We start from the raw sequence: 18,755 nt of genomic DNA, 5'->3' as shown, positions 1-18,755 counted from the left end.
TATGTGCATATATGTGTGTGTCAGTTCCTATGAGGTCTCTCAGCAGTAAATCCATCCACACACTGGGTTAATGATGTGTTACAGCTGCAGGGGGCAGTTGGTAAAAACCTCTGGGACTGTTTCGTTTTCTGTCTGTGTCTGTGTGTGTATGTGCATGCAGGAGATTAAGAGAGTTCAGCAGGCGCAGCATTCATTATGGTGTAAAGTCTCGTTCGCGCCGGACAAATTGAATATGGAGACGTGTGACTTTGAATAACAGCTCTGACTGTTCCTGATATTCCGGTACAAGTCTGCCATGCGTGTAAATTTCCAGTGCAAATTAGTTGGAAGGATTTGATGGCGACCTGTGATTGAAGCAAACGTTAGGTCTGTGGTTTGCGATGAGTCACCAGAGAAATTAGAATCAAGTTTTATAGAGTTCTACTATAAGAGGTACAATGAACTTTAGTAAATATGGACTGTTTTCCTAATTCCACATGTGAACTCCTAGAACCTGACCTGCATAGTACAGCAATCCACAAAGCAACTAATGAAGAATTTCTCCATCATAATATCAGTCTACAGAATGTAAATATCACAACAGAGTGCAGTAGTTTTTATATTAACAGCATATTCCATGTGTTGTGAATTCACACTTTGCATTCCAATAAGATATTCAGATATTGTTTGATGAAGTCTGACTGCAGTAGATACCCCCACCTGACAGATTATCATGCCCAAGATACTCAAACTCACAGAATGGATTTGAAGCTAAGGAAGTGAGGATTTAGGAAAATGTGTATTTATAGCAACAGATACAGTTATCACCAATAATATCAAAACTATATGCTTTTCTAAAACCATGCCCTAGTTCCAGTAGTAGAATTTGAATAAAAACTCTCTTTGAAGATATTCCACATTATTTTTATCTGACTGAATTAAAATTTACTTCTCCTTCTACGGAACAAACTAGTGAATTCAAGTAAATGGCAACCCCCCTTTCTGTAAACAGCTAAAGTGACAAGATGATACGCAACGATTGGTTTATGACAACAATACTGAACGGAAAACAAAAAATAAACCCATGTTTTTCACAAGTAAAGCTTCCACAAAGCACTAACTAATGTAATCCATGGAGATTATTCCAGTCCAGGTTTGACCACACAAGCTATTGCCTTTTTTCATGTTTGTGTTTATTCTCACGTGGTCCTAATACCAAGAAACATTGAAAATGCTCCCTTTGTTATGAAAGTAAAGGTTTTATTAATGTATAAAGGCATATTTAAAAGAATCTGTTTAATGTAGAGGTATCTAGTTTAGATGAATCAGTATTTTATTTCTACTACAGATGATTGAATTCAAATCAATGCAGTATATATGTTAGCGCCGATTCAAAACAAGTGTCGTCTTAAGGTACATTACAAAAAAAATACAATTTATAAACTGGAAGTTCAAAGTCAGTTACAAAAATTCAAATTTTATTACTTTTTAATTTTGTTTCTGTAAATGCGATTGTCCACGTTTAAAAAAAACTAAAAAAACATTACAATGCCTGTCTAGGCTTTTACAAATCCAGGGCAAATGTTTCATGTACCCCCTTTCATCCCCCTCAGTCCAATCTATTTATTATCTTGCCAGAGGCCCGAACTTGGAAACTGAGACCTGGTCTAAACAAGCATGGAGGGGCCCCTGCTGGATAGGCATCCTGCAGGTAATCATCAGCCAATAATCAGTTGGTGGACTAAACAGATAGATGGAGAGGGGTAAAAGATAAATTCATAGTAGTGACACCTGTATATATTTCATGTTGACAAACTATAATGTGCATTAGGTTCAAAACGAAAGCAAGAAAAAAAGAAACATCTGTGATGAACTTTTGCTTTAGTCAGTGTCTTCAGAGGAGATGAGGAGATGTCTTTCCCAGATGGGAATAGTTTATTACGAGAAGTGATGACAGGTCAGAAACCGACAGACCTGAGGAGGGTAAATAACAGTCCGTAGTGTTTCAGGGTAAAATGTCACCATATTACAGTTTTAAGAGTTTTATTAGAGAAAGAGAGAAATAAATACTTGAAGAGGAACGTAGCCTTAGGTCCATTACGGAAAAACAAAAACAGATGACATGAGTTTATTTAACCACCACATGTTGAAATTACGTGATTGAGATATTGAGATATTGAGATTTTGAGATATTGAGATATATATCTCAATCACGTTGAAATTATTTCTTGTAGTAACATGAGAAACACAGGAATACTGTCCACATGTGAAATGTTTTCCCATGTGTTTCACATGTGAAAATTAACGTGAGCACAAGAGACGTGTTATCATGCAGTAACATGTGAAATGCATAGGAAAACCTTTCACATGTGAACATTTTCCCACATTTATTTCACACATGGAAATTAATGTTTTCACGTATTACAGATGGTGCTTAGTTATTTTCACATAGGATCAGATGGGAAAACCTGTAAATGTTATGTGTTTCTTGTTTAACTGTGCCATCGTCACTTCTAAAATGTATTATTCTGCTGACAGTATCACATAATGCAAGATATAAAACTCAAAACAACCTTCAAGACACTGGAATATTTTTGAGCACTCGGGAAGGATTAAACACAGGCAATAAGAACATGTTTAGAGAAAGGTTGGATTTGACAGGGTGGTGTCTGTTGCCAGCACACCTGCGCGCAGCCCACTGCAGGTGACATGCTTATATCCAGCTGCTGACAGACAGATGAGATGAGATGACACACATGCACAGACACACATGCAGTCTTCACATTTCCAGAGCAAAGAAGCAACAACATGCAGCCGGGGTCATGGAGATCAGTTTTGTCACAAAAATGAAGATGTGGGCTCACTTAGACTTTATTAAAAATATATCAGCCTTGGAAATGTTGCCGCATAAAGGGTTTGTGATTCTCAAGACAGAACTTAAGTCAGTGTCAAGCTGGCATTTGAAGGCAGGCCTTACATTTGCCTGAAGGCTTTTCCCTCTCAGCATGTAAGATGAGTAAAAGAACAAGTCCTCACAAATAGAGCTACAAGAACACAAGCATTCCTTTAACACTGTATTTGTCACTGCATTCACTCTTTTATTGGGGCAGTAAGGTTGGGCTGCGCTCATTCACAAACACCTGAGCTTAAACACTGCCGTCTGACAAAGAGCAGCAGCACACCTAAATGCTAGCCTGCATTATCATCATAGCAGAAGCAAAGTTGGCATACCTGAGTTAGACAAAAGAAAAACCACAGCGTCAAAGTCACTGACTGAAACCGCAGTCAAATGATGACAGATTAGTGGACAATCCAGTTTGATGTAGTTGCCATCAAATCTTGCATGTAATTATTCTAGCTTCAATTCAACAAGTTGAGAGGAACTGTGTTTAGTATCAGTGCGGGCTCTTACATACCTGCCTCTTTAAGGTGAATTTAATCTCTCAACTCACCTGGGTTCAAATCCCGGTCTGGGGTCTTTCTGCATGGAGATTGCACGTTTACCTTCTGCCTGCATGGGTTCTCACCGGGTACTCTGGCTTCCTCCCATAGTCCAAAAACAAGATAAAAGTAAGAACAACCATTCCAACAATACAGACAGTTTTTGGTGTTTTCAAACATTTTTAATTTGTATTGTTGTCATGCTAACTCCAATGTATTATCATAATAAAAAAAAGATTTACGATAAAAATAAACAATATGATAAATGTTCATCTCTAAACTGTAGATATGTGCAATTATAGGTAAGCAGTTTTTTGGTTGCCTTTTGCTGACGTATGAAGATCAACACATTTGTCTTTTTTTAAATGCCAGGTTCTCTTATCTTTCCCATTTTGACCAGTTTTATTTGCGATTGATTTGGCATAAGGCATGTTATTTTCCCCACTGAATATATGTTTATAACATTTTCTGTGTGAGATTAAGGGAACTCTAAAAACAGATGAAATTGGGTTGGTGCTGCATTTTATAAATTGAAATCATTCAGTTTTTGTTCTCTTGCAAATCTTTTCAATTTAGCACAAATGTAATTTCAAATTTTTTTCAGGTTTTTAAAGTGTCTTCTGCGTGGAGTTAACTGAGCTTTTAGAATTAAAGCACTGCTCTGTATAGTGATTGACTAGTATAACAAGCTGATTGTAGTTTGGCTAATTAGTCGGGCTGTCTGCTCCGGTTGTGAGTCTGAAGTTGGTCTCTTAACAACAGATATAATAGACTAACAGCTTCCAGCCATCGTTAGTTTAGTTTTCACACCATGAATATTCGTGTTTTTCGACCAAACAGCTTAATTTGTCTTTCTTGGGAGGGGGAAAGTGTTGCATTTATTTTTCAACCAGCAGTTGACAGAAACAGATGGGGGAGGGGCACTACTTTAATGTTCCACATAGTGCAAGAAAACACCAACACTTTCACTGCCATTTATATGAAATCTCTTAAAATCTTAGGAACAGTATACCAAAGTAAACTCTGATATACTCTGACACCAGCAACCGTTCCTTGCAGTCTTAAAATAACACCTCTGAATGTCTGATCTACATTACATTATTCCACCTCTAAACATGCAATTCAAAGAGTACATTTAGCCACAAGACCTGATGCTTAATGAGTCATCAACCATCAACAAGGTATTATCTAAATGACTCTGTCTACTCATCTATTCAAATAAAAAAGCTGCTCAGACAAATGTCTGTAAACGCATAATCCATAGATTAGTTTGTGTCATGCACAACTAATACCTGTCAAGTTTTCTCAGCCAGCTCAATAGCAGCGCACAGCAACAGGTGGGGGTGGGGTAGAGGGTGGGCACTGCATTACGCTATGCTTCATACAGATAAATAAAACTCCGGTACATTGGCTGGGATCTCATTGAAAGGTCTTAAAACCACAGTATGATGCACTGATAGTGGTCTAGCCTGTGACCTCTGTTGTTTTCCATATATTTAACCCAACTTTGAAACATTTAAACACAAAGTGTTTGCAGGGTTGAGTCAAATTATCTTAACATTTTACTATTTTGAAGCGGTACCTTTACATTTAAATGGTGGATTAACATTTATAGCTATTTTCTTATCTGTAAGAGCTATTTGAATCAAATATGAGATTTGTAAGATGGGTATTTAACTTTGGCAGCATTTCTCCATCTATTTTTTCATCGGGATAAGATTTAAATGTTTGGTATGCTCAAAACGTATGCGCTATTGTGGCATCTGTACACATACAGATGCCACAATATATATGTATATATATATATGTATGCTTATGTGTAAACCTTCTTGTCCAACAACACACGTATACTGGACACACTTTATACCCTTACACACCCGTTACACACTAAGCGTTTTAGGAAGATTGAAGTCATTAAACAGATTTGGCTGGCAAGCTTTACAGGCCTGACGTAACAGGATATTTCACTTTGGGAATTTGGTCCCAATAACTCAAGTCCACTTTCTTTCTGGAAGAAAATGAAGTAACCTCCCAGTAAACCCTCTAACACAATTTATGATCCCAGCTTTTCTTCTTTGTCTCCGGCTCTCCATCCTTTGCCTTTCACCTCTGTACTTTCCTTTAATGGTAAACCTGAAATTCTTTAATGGCTAATTTTGAGTTCTTCTGTAGTGATTTAAAGATGATGTAAAGTGATATCATTCACCTAGTTGCTTGTTATGATAAAACTCACAACAAGCAACTAGGTGAATGATGTTACATCATTGTAATGCTTCTAGCTGGTACAAAACCCAATTCTTGGCAAGATATTCCCTATTAGCTGTTCTGCTTTCGTTTGGTGAATCACAGTTGGAATCTCCTTTAACTCTTTTCTTTTGTGCTTCTAGTTTTCCTTCTCTTCCACGTCTTTAAAGAAAGGTATCGGAGAACTATAGATGGAGACTTCATTCTCGGTTCTCCCACTGCCTCTGTTTTCTCACTGGGGGAGGATGAAGGCTTATGTGGGTCTCTCATTCTGTTTCACAGTGAGGGATTGCAGTGAATTGTGGGTAACAGAATCCAGCTGTGCGGTGAACTGAGTTTATGCATGTGCTGGTGCAAACATGTGCAGGAATATGTCTGTGAGGGGCAGGAATTGAAAGAACCCAAATCCCCTGTGACTCCGGTGCTGTCACTGATGACGTGTCCAAAATGCATCTTGAGAGATATGGTCATACCATGTGCTTTTGTGAGTTTCTGTGTTGATTTGCAGGTTGCAAACATTCATTGATCTTAGACCATAAGGCTTCTCTTTTATTTTACACATATGATATGAAAAGTGTAGTATTTACACTTTTTGAGCAACATTAACCAAATTTGCCACAACCAGTTGGAAATCTTTGAAAAACCAAAAAAAGACCAGTTTCGCAACTTCATGGTAAAGGTGTCAGGAAATTAGAAAATGTTCAAAAAGTTAATTTATTTCTGCAATTCAAAATAAAAAAGTGAAAGTCATATAGTATATACATTCATTAGTCATATGCAGAGTGAATAATTGTGGCTTATAGTTTAAAAGAACATTCAAAAAAAGGATTTTTAAAACAGAAAGGTCATGTCTAAGCGATGTTATTGCCTTAGCAATCGAAGAATGCTGGCAGCAAACAGAAAGTCATTAACACAAAAGGTTGCCTCCAATGAAGCTGGCTGTTCAGCTAGGTGTTATGTATGCTTTGGCATTAATGGAAGGTTGAGTGGAAGGAAAAAGTGTGGTAGAAAAAGCAACATGGATTCACTGCTGTGACCACCTTATAATATGCATGTATAGATTAATTATTGACTAACGTGAAAATGCACATAAAACAATCCTGCCAACATAAGATTTAAAAGGGTGCATCTACCAGGGTAAAAACTAATCAGTGTAGAAATTTACCACATAGCTTTTTAAACTGGATGATTTTTGTTAAAGTTATAATTCAGTCATATCAGTTTAAATTAGTCTAAAGCTCATTATTTGTGTTCAATTGACTTAGTAATAGTGTAATAGAGTTCATGTCAACCATGTCTCTTTATATCGGTCTGTTGCAAAAGAGGGAGTAAATCCTTCATTGAAAGGCTTATTTAAGGAGTTTAGGAGGAGACACAAATAACAAATAACCACTGGCCTCACTCCATCTGCTGGTGATGTGTAAATGTGAAACTGCAGTTTATGATCCACTGGGAGACGTTTCCTGACTTTATTTATTAAATATCTGTTCACTTCAAAACTTTCCCTTGAATTGAATGTGACTGTAATTCTGTTTCACAGTGTAAACACTGTCAAATAATTGTAGGCTTTTGGCTAAAACACTGGGTTTTAATCCCAATCTGACCTTTTTCTCTGCTCCTCTGGCCTCTGATGCAGTAACACAAATAAGTCAGTGCTGATAACATCCCTTTGAAAGGGCCTAAAACAATATTATTACCAGGACATTGTTTTCCATGACACTCACTTGGGTTTCTGTTCACACTTGTCTATGGGAAGTTCAGCATTGTCAATTGCAGGTGCAAAGTTGAAATAACTAACCAAAATGAGAGCAGTGGCCTTCCATATGTAAAGCTCCAGAGAAACTGTGGCTATCAAATGAGTCAGATGAGTTAGCCCAAAATTTATGTTGACATCTTGACATCTTGTGGACAAATTGAAAACCACTTACATTGTTTGCTTGAGCTCTGAAAGTGGCACCAAAGATTGTATTAAAAGAATTATTGAAGTGTTGATTTTATTTAAGAGAAAAGCTCTTTGTTGCCCCTTCAAATGACTTATATTTCATGTTTGGTTATTCAAAATCTTCTATTTTGTGTATCTGAAGAGTACGTTTAAAAGTCTGGATTAAAATTGGAGTTATGGGTTAAGTAACACTACAATACATAAAATGACAAATAAAAATACTTTTTTAAAATTTTTCCACTCAATCCCATAAGATAGCATCCCAGTTTCTACCCTTGCTCTTCCTGTTTTGATACTAACACAAAATTATCTTTCCTCTCCTTTCCTGTCATCAAATTACTCGCTGAGGCAGTGTGCCAGTCATACTGTGGGATCCTGAAATGACTGGCAAGCAGCTCTAATGTTCCATAAACAGTAAGTGACTGCATATAATGAAAGTCTAGTAAGCTAAATTTATTTCCATCTCAGCACTGAGCTCTCTTTTGGGCTGAAACCAATGAGCTGTTTAATTCAATAAGTGACAGCATGCAGTAATGGTCAACAAAGCACAAGTGTTTAGATTTCTTTCGGATGTACGTCTAAATTATGACAATTTGTGTAGTTATCAATCAGTTTTTATTTATAAAGTTTTTGTTTATAAAGCATAAAGCGAGGATGGCACTAGGTTCTTTACACAGGATAAATACAGAAGGGAAAGAAAACAAATGGCAAAAAAATGAATGAGCTAAATGTGGGATTAAAATAAAAATATTAATGAAATGTAGTTAACAGATAATGTTGTGAAGTACTGAGGAAATAATTGCGTAAATGATGATGAGGAGACACTGGAGCACCAAAGAGCATAGAATATTCCTGGTGAAAACTAAGGTCATAAATACAAAGGATTTTAAAAAGTTAAACTAAAATCCACTTTCAATTCAAACTACTGGAAACTGTTTCATCAGTTACAGAAACATAAAAATAAGTGTAAGAAATATAATTATTTAAAATCAATATGCAGACTATAGAGCAATGTGACTTAGTTGGTAGAGCTGGTCTATCATATCCAGAGGCTATAGTGCTCGATGCAGCGGATCTGGGGACAAAGTGTGAGTGCAAATCAACACAAATATATTAACCTTTGCATAAGGTTAAATTAGTAATGATTAAAAGAACATTTAAAATATTATTTTTTTATTATTTTCATTTAAGTCCAAAGGAATAAACTTTAGACTTACCAGGCCATGTAACTAAACGATTTCATTCTGAGAGACATTAAGAGACAGGATACACTTTCACTGTCCATGCAAAATAAATGAATGAATTCATTAATTTATTTATTTAAGAGAATGTTTAAACAGTATTGTTAAATGTATATTTGTAAAAACAAGCCTACGGACAAAACGGTTTCTGATTTGAATTTTTAACCCATAACATTCCAGTTTTAAAAGCTGACTAGATGGGATCTGGTAAGATAATTTTCATTTCAGTCATTGGTGACTTGAGTGAGATACCCCACCAAATATTCTGCTCTTTCAGAAGAACTTATCTCCATTTGATGTCTAATTATTTGTTTCAATCTTAACAAAAATTATTCTTGTTTTACTCACTAAAAGTTGAGAAACGTGCATGCTGTATCTGAGGAAGAGGTTGGAATGTTTTACCCCGTCATAGTTTGTTTTACCCATGATTAAAATAAAATCATTGAGATGTTTCATCACAGCCTTGACTCTCCCCTAAACTTTCCCTGTTTCAGTTTTAGCCAGTCCTTGGTAGATATCTTGATATATTTTAAACCATTGTCATGTCTAGGTCTGCCCGGTCCAGTTCTGCTTCAGCTTTTCTTTTTTTACAGATGATATGGTATTTTACTTAGGAACGCCCTCCTGGTTTTCTCTCTGCACACATCCCATGAAAATTAAACTTGCAGAGTCCCTTTCTTGTTGTACAGTTATGCACTTAAGTTTTAATATCTGCAAGAGCCTGCTAAAGGTCCGGTGACCTGAGTTTTTTTCTGACTTCTATCAGCATGTTGTGGTCTGCTTGCATGGTGAACTTGCTTTGAAGCCCAAACCTATGTATGTCGGCAGTTGTTTTGAATGGTCTCCACTTGTATACGTATTATCCAAACGGTATAATAATTTCAAATTCTTTTGAGACCTCTTTAAATCCTTTACCAGACTCTCACACTGCTACATACTTTTTCTGAAGACCTCAGACAGCTCTTTTGATCCTATCACAGTGTTCACTCTGACTTCAACAGTCAGGAGCAGGTTAAACTAAATGTCTGAAGTTTAAAAGGGGCAAATGTCCCCGTTTAAATCTCGGTAAACTTTATCATATGCATCTCCCTCAAGTGGAGGAGTTCAAGTATCTCGGGGTCTTGTTCACGAGTGAGGGAAGAATGGAGCAGGAGATCGACAGACGGATCGGTGCAGCTGCCACAGTAATGGGGGCACTGTGCCGGTCCGTTGTGGTGAAGAGAGAGCTGAGCCGAAAAGCAAAGCTCTCAATTTACTGGTCGGTCTACGTTCCTACCCTCACCTATGGCCATGAACTTTGGGTCATGACCGAAAGAATGAGATCCCGGATACAAGCGGCTGAAATGAACTTCCTCTGTAGGGTGACCGGGCACTCCCTTAGAGATAGGGTGAGGAGCTCGGCCATCCGGGAGGAGCTTGGAGTAGAGCCGCTGCTCCTCCACATCAAGAGGAGCCAGTTGAGGTGGCTCGGGCATCTATACCGGATGCCTCCTGGACGCCTTCCTCGGGAGGTGTTCCAGGCACGTCCCACCGGGAGGAGGCCCAGGGGACGGCCCAGGACACGCTGGAGGGACTATGTCTCTCGGCTGGCCTGGGAACGCCTTGGGCTCCACCCGGAGGAGCTGGAGGAGGTGTCTGGGGAGAGGGACATCTGGGCGTCTCTGCTGAGTCTGCTGCCCCCGCGACCCGGTCCCGAATGAGCGGACGACGACGAGTACAAGTATTGTTTATTTATTTCAGTTTTTCGTTGACTGTCATTTTGACTGAGAGGATCAAAAACTAGCATAATCTATTTTTACCCGTCACTTTATTTTATTTTTTCAAATGATAATAACTAAACAATGAATAAAATTTATTTTTATTAATTTTAAATAATATTCAGTCTGAACAAGCTGAACGGAGAATCCACATCAACCAGATGAATACTTAAGTCCCCAACCATGAAGAAAGTTTACCTTGGTTGGTCCAGAGCTGCACCTATAGTGAGCAAAAATTACTTGTATTTAATGCTAAAAATGTTGACATAAACACAACATCAGTGTATCATTCAGGCTTATTTTAAAATGTATTTTAAATATGATCAGCTCAACTAACAAATCAATAATACCAAATGTTTTCTCTCCTTTTTATGTGTTTCAGAGCGCTGGCCTGTCGCCATGATGTTCCTTTACATCGTATTACTCCTACTCGCCTCTGAGGGCGTGTTCTCCAATGACTGCCCAAAATCCTGTATGTGCAATTCTCCAAACTCAGTATTTTGCCTTAATGGGCATTCCAGCACAATACCCCGTGTCCCTGTCTCCACCCAATATCTGTACATCTTCGAAAATGATATTGTGACCTTAAACCAGGATCACTTCAAAGACATCGTCGAGTTGGTGTCACTAGATCTGAGCCAGAATAAGTTAGCTGAAATTCCAGACAAGGCATTCCAGTCACTGTCGAAACTGAAGAACTTAGACCTTTCTGCAAACCACATAACTCACATTTCCAAAGACAGTTTCTCAGGGTTGGTCCAGCTGGAGAGGCTATATCTCCATGGAAACCTCATTCAGAGTATTCATTGGGAAGCCTTTGAAGGTTTAGAGATGCTGTTGGAGCTGAAGCTGCAAGGAAACAAGCTGACATCTCTGCCTTTCCTTAATTTTCCCAAGTTACTTCTTTTAGACCTTAGCCACAATAAAATCCCAACCTTGCAACCTTCAGACCTCCACACTCCCCATCTAGAAGCACTGAAATTGTCCTCATTGGGGCTCCCCTATTTGGATGAGGATCTCATAGCCTCCATGAGAAACCTTCATGAGCTGGACTTATCCATGAATAAGTTAAATGAAGTCCCTGAAGCCCTAAAGCAGGAATCTTTCAAGGGGCTTACCAAACTAAGCCTGGCTGCTAACCCACTTTTTGAGCTAAGGGTGAGTGACTTTCAGCAACTGGTTGCACTTCAAGAACTGGATCTAAGTGGAGTCAATCTCCAAGGATTTCCTGAAAGTTTTTTTGAAAGCTTCTCCAAGTTGACACAACTGACCATCGCCGAGAACCCGTTTAACTGCCTCTGTCCATTAGCCTGGTTCCCTGTGTGGCTAAAAGAGAAGGGAGTCAATTTGAAGAGATCAGAGGAAACCAGATGCCATTTTCCTCTCGTTAATGCTGGGAAGATGCTTTCGGCATTAGAGCACAAAGATTTTGGTTGTCCACCCACCACAACAGAATCTATTGGCTCCACTGTAGAAAATACCCCTATTCCCCAAGTCCCCACAACTTCTACAGAAACTACCCACACTTATGTTATTCCTCCCCCTCCACCACCTAGTGATGAAGCTTTTTCCTCCATAACAGACAACCCCCCGTTTGGATCAGAGCCTCCAGTTTCTTCTAGCTCTACTGCTGTAGAAAATGAGTTACATTTATGCCCACAAAACATTTGCCTCAATGGAGGGACCTGCTATTTTGACCTAAATGGCCTCACCTGTTTGTGCTCATCAGGAACATCAGGACACTACTGTGAAATTGGAAGAGAGAGTCCTGAGGTCCTGCAGCCTTCTGCAACAGAGGTTTCTGTGGTAACCTCTGTGATGCCTGATAAACTTGATGCAATCAGCTCAAGAGAGGTGACATCCACATCAATACTCCTTGACCTGCACCGCTTCATTGAGACACGGCCTAACATCCGTGGCATCAGGCTGACCTACCGTAACCTTTCAGGCCCTGACCGTCGCCCCATGATATTGAGTTTACCAACATCCTACCCTGAATACACTTTACGTGGTTTGAGACCAAACTGTACCTACTCAGTCTGTGCCAGTCCCCTTGGTGAAAAGATGAGCATTAAAGGTAACAGCTCTGTAGACATGGGTCCCTGTACAGAGGCTCGCACTAGTCCTACTATATCTGTAGAGCCTCTGGTGGATCCAGAGACCCCTATGACAAAGATTCTCATTGCAGCCATGGCGGTCCTAGGATTAGTACTGGTGTTGGCTTTGGTGGGTGCTACAATCATCTGTGTACAGAAGAAAAGGCAGGCAAATGCAGGAATGGAGCTAGAGTTAGGCCCAACGGTCCCTGAGGCAATGGACTTGGACGGTATAAAGGTTTGTCTAGAGAATGGAGTCAGTGGTACACTACCACTCAAACAGCCAGAGGCAGATCATTCCCAGACCTCAGAACCACCTCCACTGCTGCGACAGAATGGCAGTTTGGACTATGAAGCACCCTTGATGCAAGGACACTGCCCATCAAATAACAATCTATCATCACTGAAGCCGTCTTATTTCTATTGCTGAGCAAAGTTTAGGTGGGGTTCCCATCTTGATTTTATGAACCTGCCATAGCTCTCTTAACAGTTGTTTTTTTATGCTCATATCAGATGTCCACTCTGAGAAAGGGCACTCTGTTGTGCACATGATGGAAAACTGAGCAAATGAGCTATTTAAGAGACTCAAAATGATGGATTTCAGACCACAGCATATTTAAAATGTGCTTAACCACAACTGGACAATGAAGAAGATGTGATTGAAATTCATTGAACAGAGTTTGTGGAACATCTAATCCAATCGATAAATTAAGTGCATTCAAGTGGAAGAGTCTTCATAGTGAACAGTGCCTGCTTGCAGTGACCTTTTATAACTCTTTACTGTTTTTTCCTTGTTTATAAGAAAGAGAAACACTTTAATCTCGTTGCTGGATATGGGAACATGAAACTAAAAAAGTGTCTACAACTGTAGAAGTGCCAGAGGCTCAAAGACATGACGTCTTTTGAATCACAAACTTTAATGTTAATGGACTTTCAAATACCTACATGGGGAAAAAAGAAATTGCACTGAAAACTACGTTTGTTTCTTACGTGATGATTGCCGTAAGGTTAACAGTGATTTGGAGAGGCAACAAAAAAAGTTACCTTTGGAAACTTTGCAAACTGTTACAGATTATAACAACTGTCTAAAGTCTGTATTTAAGTGACGACACTGCAGAATTTAAGGAAAAAAACTCAACTCTCTTCAAATACAGATTTGAGATTCTGCAGTTTCTACAGTTTTTTTTCCACTGTTTCCACCATTGCAGAGGCTTTGGCTTCTCTGGAATTGAATTTACTGTGAAAGATTAATAAAAATGGACATTACCTGTTTTATTCTGTGCCATTAAGAAGAGGCTTTTTTACAAAAGGATTTTCTGCTTTTTGTGAATTTTTGTATTTTTACCATGTCTTTGTTGTAAATAGTCATTAAGTAATATTATTGTTAAGAGATGAAACAATAATTGTTCCTGCTTAAAGGGCAAAAATCATTTCTCATCAACTTTCCTTTTTTCTTTTCCTTTACCTTCAGTTCTGTTTAGTCACATATTTCATGTTGACTACAATAAGTACCATGTCCGAAATTCAGAACAAATGTAAAAAATTGTCAAAAAACCAACAACTGATATTGCAGCTGAAAGTCAGAAATATATTCATGTTAGGTTTGAAAAGGCGAACTTGGGCCACATTGCCACCCAAGACAAAAGCGGGACTGCAAATACTCAGCTCAAATTAAAGTTTATCAAGTGACAGTTTATAAGGTGATTAATCTATTGAATGGGCAGACGTCAGGAGAAACGTTGTCTGGGAGCAGTAGCTTAGGGATCTAACAAACCGGCACCATACGAGGAACTTAAACATGCTCTATGATGAGCCAGAATAAATAGTTAGTCTGTAATTCACCAGAGTGGCAAATGTCTACTTGTGAGAAAAACTGTGATTAGAAATTTCTGCTCCAGTTCTGACCAGCATTCATACAGGCGCAAAGGCAGCAGAATATGCCTCCTAACAACTGTTTTACCAGATGAGAGCACTTTGTATTTGTGAGCCATACAATCACTTGGGCAAGTTTCAGTTTAATCCACATAATCAGTCGATGTTTTACTTGGGTTTAAATGAACTACAGTAATGTAGCTGCTAAAATGTTACTCTGATAACATTGTCTGTTGCATCATACAACTCTATAAGCAGTTAGTGTCCCAACAAATTAATGCTGTTTTACCATAAAAGTCACTTAAAACTAATACTACACACATGGTGAATGGAAACAAAGGTAAAATGCTGATATATTATCAGACTCTTCATTTGGCTCAGACATGGACAAAGAAAATGGGTAGCAGTGGAAACTAATTATCATCGCAAAACATACAGGAGGATCATTTAGACAGACTTATTATTGATTGAACGCAGCAGATGTTTCGCTCCACCAGGGTTAATAAAACGTAAAATTGCTGTAAAGAGACAACTGCTTTTTGTGCCAAGAAGTGCTTTTAAAATTACTTTCAAAATGACTCGTCCAATGGAAAAGCTGATTATGGGCTATGTTCAAGTTTTTAGTATTTTCAGTTTTCTTTGCTCAAAAACCTGATGACATTTGCCCTTTAAAAACATTCATTATTCTTACTTTTTTAAATTTTTGTTTACATCACTTAAAGTTTCCAGAGTTACAGTTACAGTTAGTATAAAGATAAATACCTGCTTAATTCTCACAGCACTTTTTCTACACACACCCAGTATCAATAAAATATGTACTAAAACCTCTTAATATTCAGTTTTAATACATATTTACTTCAGATACAGAATGTCTAATTCTGTGTGCATACAAGAAACTCACCAAGCGAATGTAGGCGTCACACACTCAAGGACTGGGGGACGGTTGCGTCAGACATTGTTTTTTTTTATTTTTATCCACTGACTAGTGATTAGTTTGGGATATTTAACTCAGAGGTGGATGTGCGTACCGAGTTTTAAAGATTGGGGATACTCATACATAAACTGTTACCTGTTTGAAAGTTTGAAGGAACTAGGTGAGGAAAAAAACAACAAATACATCACACAAAGAATGCAATTCACAAAAAAAACCCCTGTGAAAACCAATAAGCAGGGTTAAAAGAGCTGCAATGGAGAGTTTTTATTGATATAATAATTGCTTCTCTATTAAACATATATAACATCTATTCAGTTTATAACGTTTATGCTTTTCATAACAGAGCAACAACAACCCTAATACAGTAAGAATAGCTTGACATACTGTGAGACTGTGACAAACTTCTGGTGTTTCTGTTGTTCTTAATCTATTTTCCCTGGGGGAGAAATTACTGAGCACAATTATGTGGTTTTAAAGAGAAGCTATTGTGACAATGGTAAAGCCCTGACACATGTTGTGGTTTTGCATACATGCTGATGTGCGTTTCAAGATCAAAAGGGTCGTTTAGTTTGTCTGACCACACTCTATTTTATCACACCATAAAGTGGGTGCAAAGAGACATGAACTACATTGGAGTCAAATTTGTGAAAAAATATATATCCTAAATTGCTTTTTTTATATGTTGTCCATTTGTCACATTTCTGTCTCTTTTTTTATACATCAAGTTCGTCCATCATCAGCTTCAGCTTACCGTCGTTTCCTCTACATGTAAGTAGAGGAAACAGTTAGTTTCCTCTACGTGCATGTACCTGGAATAATGTCAATATTCTTTGGCTAGTGAAAATAGCAGGTTATGTTTGTAATATTTTTAACATGCTTAACACTACCTTCCCAGTTTTTTTGTTTCTCAGTTTCAGCTGTAGCATTTCTGTATACACTTTGCCAATGCAGAAAAAAAATAACAGTATTAAAATGCCTTATTGTTATTATCTGTGTTGTTTTGTAATTGATGCACTTTTACTGACATAATTTATTGACTTATTTCAGATTGTTGTTTGATATGTGGGCAGAGTTAATTAATACATACTTCCTATACACAAACTATACTATATTACAGGGGGCCCTAATTGAAATAGGAGGAGGTCCACTCTCTCCCTCATTCAAACACTTTGGGGTCTGAACATTTTAAATCAAGAGACAAAAATATTATATTTCATCTTTATTTAACATTTATTTAACACAGTTGTTACTGATCAAATATTCACATGCCAATAAAATCATCTGCTGAACAGAAAATTCATTTTAAGTAGCAATATTAAATGCACTTTGAATAACAGTCTAGCGGGTCAGTACATCTTGGTAGAACAGTTCTGCTCTCCTTGTTTTGCTTGTGGCAGGCATGGTAATTTGTTTAACCTTTTTCTTAAGTTGTCCTTCTTTTCCATCTTAAAGTGTTTCTGCCACAGCTTCTTCTGCATAGCTTCTTCTTTGTCGTTTTCTGGCGGTTGGCATACAACGATGTGGTGCATTACTGCCACCAGCTAGCTTGGAATGTGGACCAGAATGTCGCTGACCCACATAGCTGCCCGCTTGTTTAAAAGTCAGACGCGGCGGCCGGCAGGAATAAAATGTTTATATCTACATAGTAAATAAGGAAATGCCTTGCAGTTAGGGTCGCAGCAGCAGCCCTGACTGAAGCAGCTCATTGCCTGACTTGCATCATGTGCAGCCCTGGGCCAGACGCTCCGCAGGGCTACACCATATTAACACGAGATGCGGCGCAAGTGAAGTTAGATACTGTTGGACAACATGCAGTAACATATAAATGTTAAAAATTGGGTTGGATCCGACACGTGGGTATGCATCCAGACCCTGGTCCGCTAATCTGTGACATCTGCTATATTATATAGTATAGTTTCTTATTTGTGCACATGTTACACACAGTGCAATGAAAATACAACAATGAAAGATAAAATCCCAGATTTTCTAAACATATTTATTGCAGTAAAATATGGAGGTTATTCATACTAAACGGATTTTTAGTAGTCAAAAAAGTTGTCCATTTATCTCCAATCTTGAGTTATTTGCTGTTATTTCAGTTTTTATGTTCTCCCTCTTTTCTCTTCCTAGACGCTACACCTGGCCTGACTCTGTGTCTACCTGTGACACCTTTCTGGAGAAGGGCATCGTCCAAGCTTCTGCTGGCAACAACTTAATGCTCACCCTCTACCGATGAGCCACATGGCCCTGTCTTTCAGTGTTTAACCCTTTCTCTCTCCTAGACATGGCAATTGACTGAGCTTTTACTGTGACTAACTCTATGTGCTCTCTTTCAGACTCTAACCTTGAAAACTGGCTCAGAGGTTATCTGTTCTTTCTTTCTAGGTGAAACGACTAAAGAAGCTACATCCATTAACATTTACTTTTCCTTCCCATAGAAAGTACTTCTGGATCAGTGCTTCTTTGTTCTTTTTGTGTCTCTGCTCTGTTCTCCCAAACCCCCAGTCGGTCGTGGCAGATGGCCGCTCACACTGAGCCTGGTTCTGCTGAAGGTTTCTTCCTGTTACAAGGGAGTTTTCCCTCTCCACTGTCGCTACATGCATGCTCAGTATGAGGGATTGCTGCAAAGTCAACGCCAGTGACTGTCCACTGTCTCTACATGCTCATCCGGGAGGAGTGAATGCTTCAAGTCACTGACTGGATGAAATCTGCTGGGTTTCCTTAGACAGAAAAACGTTTTATCCAATTTGAATAAATAACTGAATCTGACTGCACTGTTCAATGATTAGGATTAATTGGAATGTACAGGGGTTGGACAATGAAACTGAAACACCTGGTTTTAGACCACAATAATTTATTAGTATGGTGTAGGGCCTCCTTTTGCGGCCAATACAGCGTCTATTCATCTTGGGAATGACATATACAAGTCTTGCACAGTGGTCAGCTGGTGGAGGAAAACGTTTCTTGACTTGCTCCTCCAAAACACCCCAAAGTGGCTCAATAATATGGGAGATGTTCAACTTCACTTTCATGTTCATCAAACCAATCTTTCACCAGTCTTGCTGTGTGTATTGGTGCATTGTCATCCTGATACACGGCACCACCTTCAGGATACAATGTTTGAACCATTGGATGCACATGGTCCTCAAGAATGGTTCGGTAGTCCGTGGCAGTGATGCGCCCATCTAGCACAAGTATTGGGCCAAGGGAATGAAACCAACGTTTGGCATTGGCATGAGTGACCAAAGG

The 18,755-nt window shown here is 38.6% G+C and overlaps 1 protein-coding gene across 2 annotated transcripts in view; it reads left to right on the top strand.

The window, feature by feature from the left end:
* Window positions 1-16,492, top strand: part of LOC124868747 (vasorin-like) — a 32,397-nt gene extending 15,905 nt beyond the window's left edge. Inside the window, exons 1-2 of one of the 2 annotated variants that reach the window (XM_047366284.1) lie at window positions 7,986-8,020; window positions 10,987-16,492. In XM_047366284.1, coding sequence (XP_047222240.1) covers window positions 11,004-13,130 — 2,127 coding nt within the window. In that variant the 5' untranslated portion in view covers window positions 7,986-8,020; window positions 10,987-11,003 and the 3' untranslated portion in view covers window positions 13,131-16,492. Of the gene's footprint in view, window positions 1-7,985; window positions 8,021-10,986 lie in introns of those variants that run through there. The other variant, XM_047366283.1, reaches the window with a different exon arrangement.
* Window positions 16,493-18,755: the final 2,263 nt, after the last annotated feature.

This window comes from Girardinichthys multiradiatus, chromosome 5 (genome assembly GCF_021462225.1).
Source record: "Girardinichthys multiradiatus isolate DD_20200921_A chromosome 5, DD_fGirMul_XY1, whole genome shotgun sequence".
Taxonomy (NCBI): Eukaryota; Metazoa; Chordata; class Actinopteri; order Cyprinodontiformes; family Goodeidae; genus Girardinichthys; species Girardinichthys multiradiatus.
Note: the sequence above shows the minus strand (reverse complement) of the source record. Positions and strands in the feature narration are given on the sequence as shown.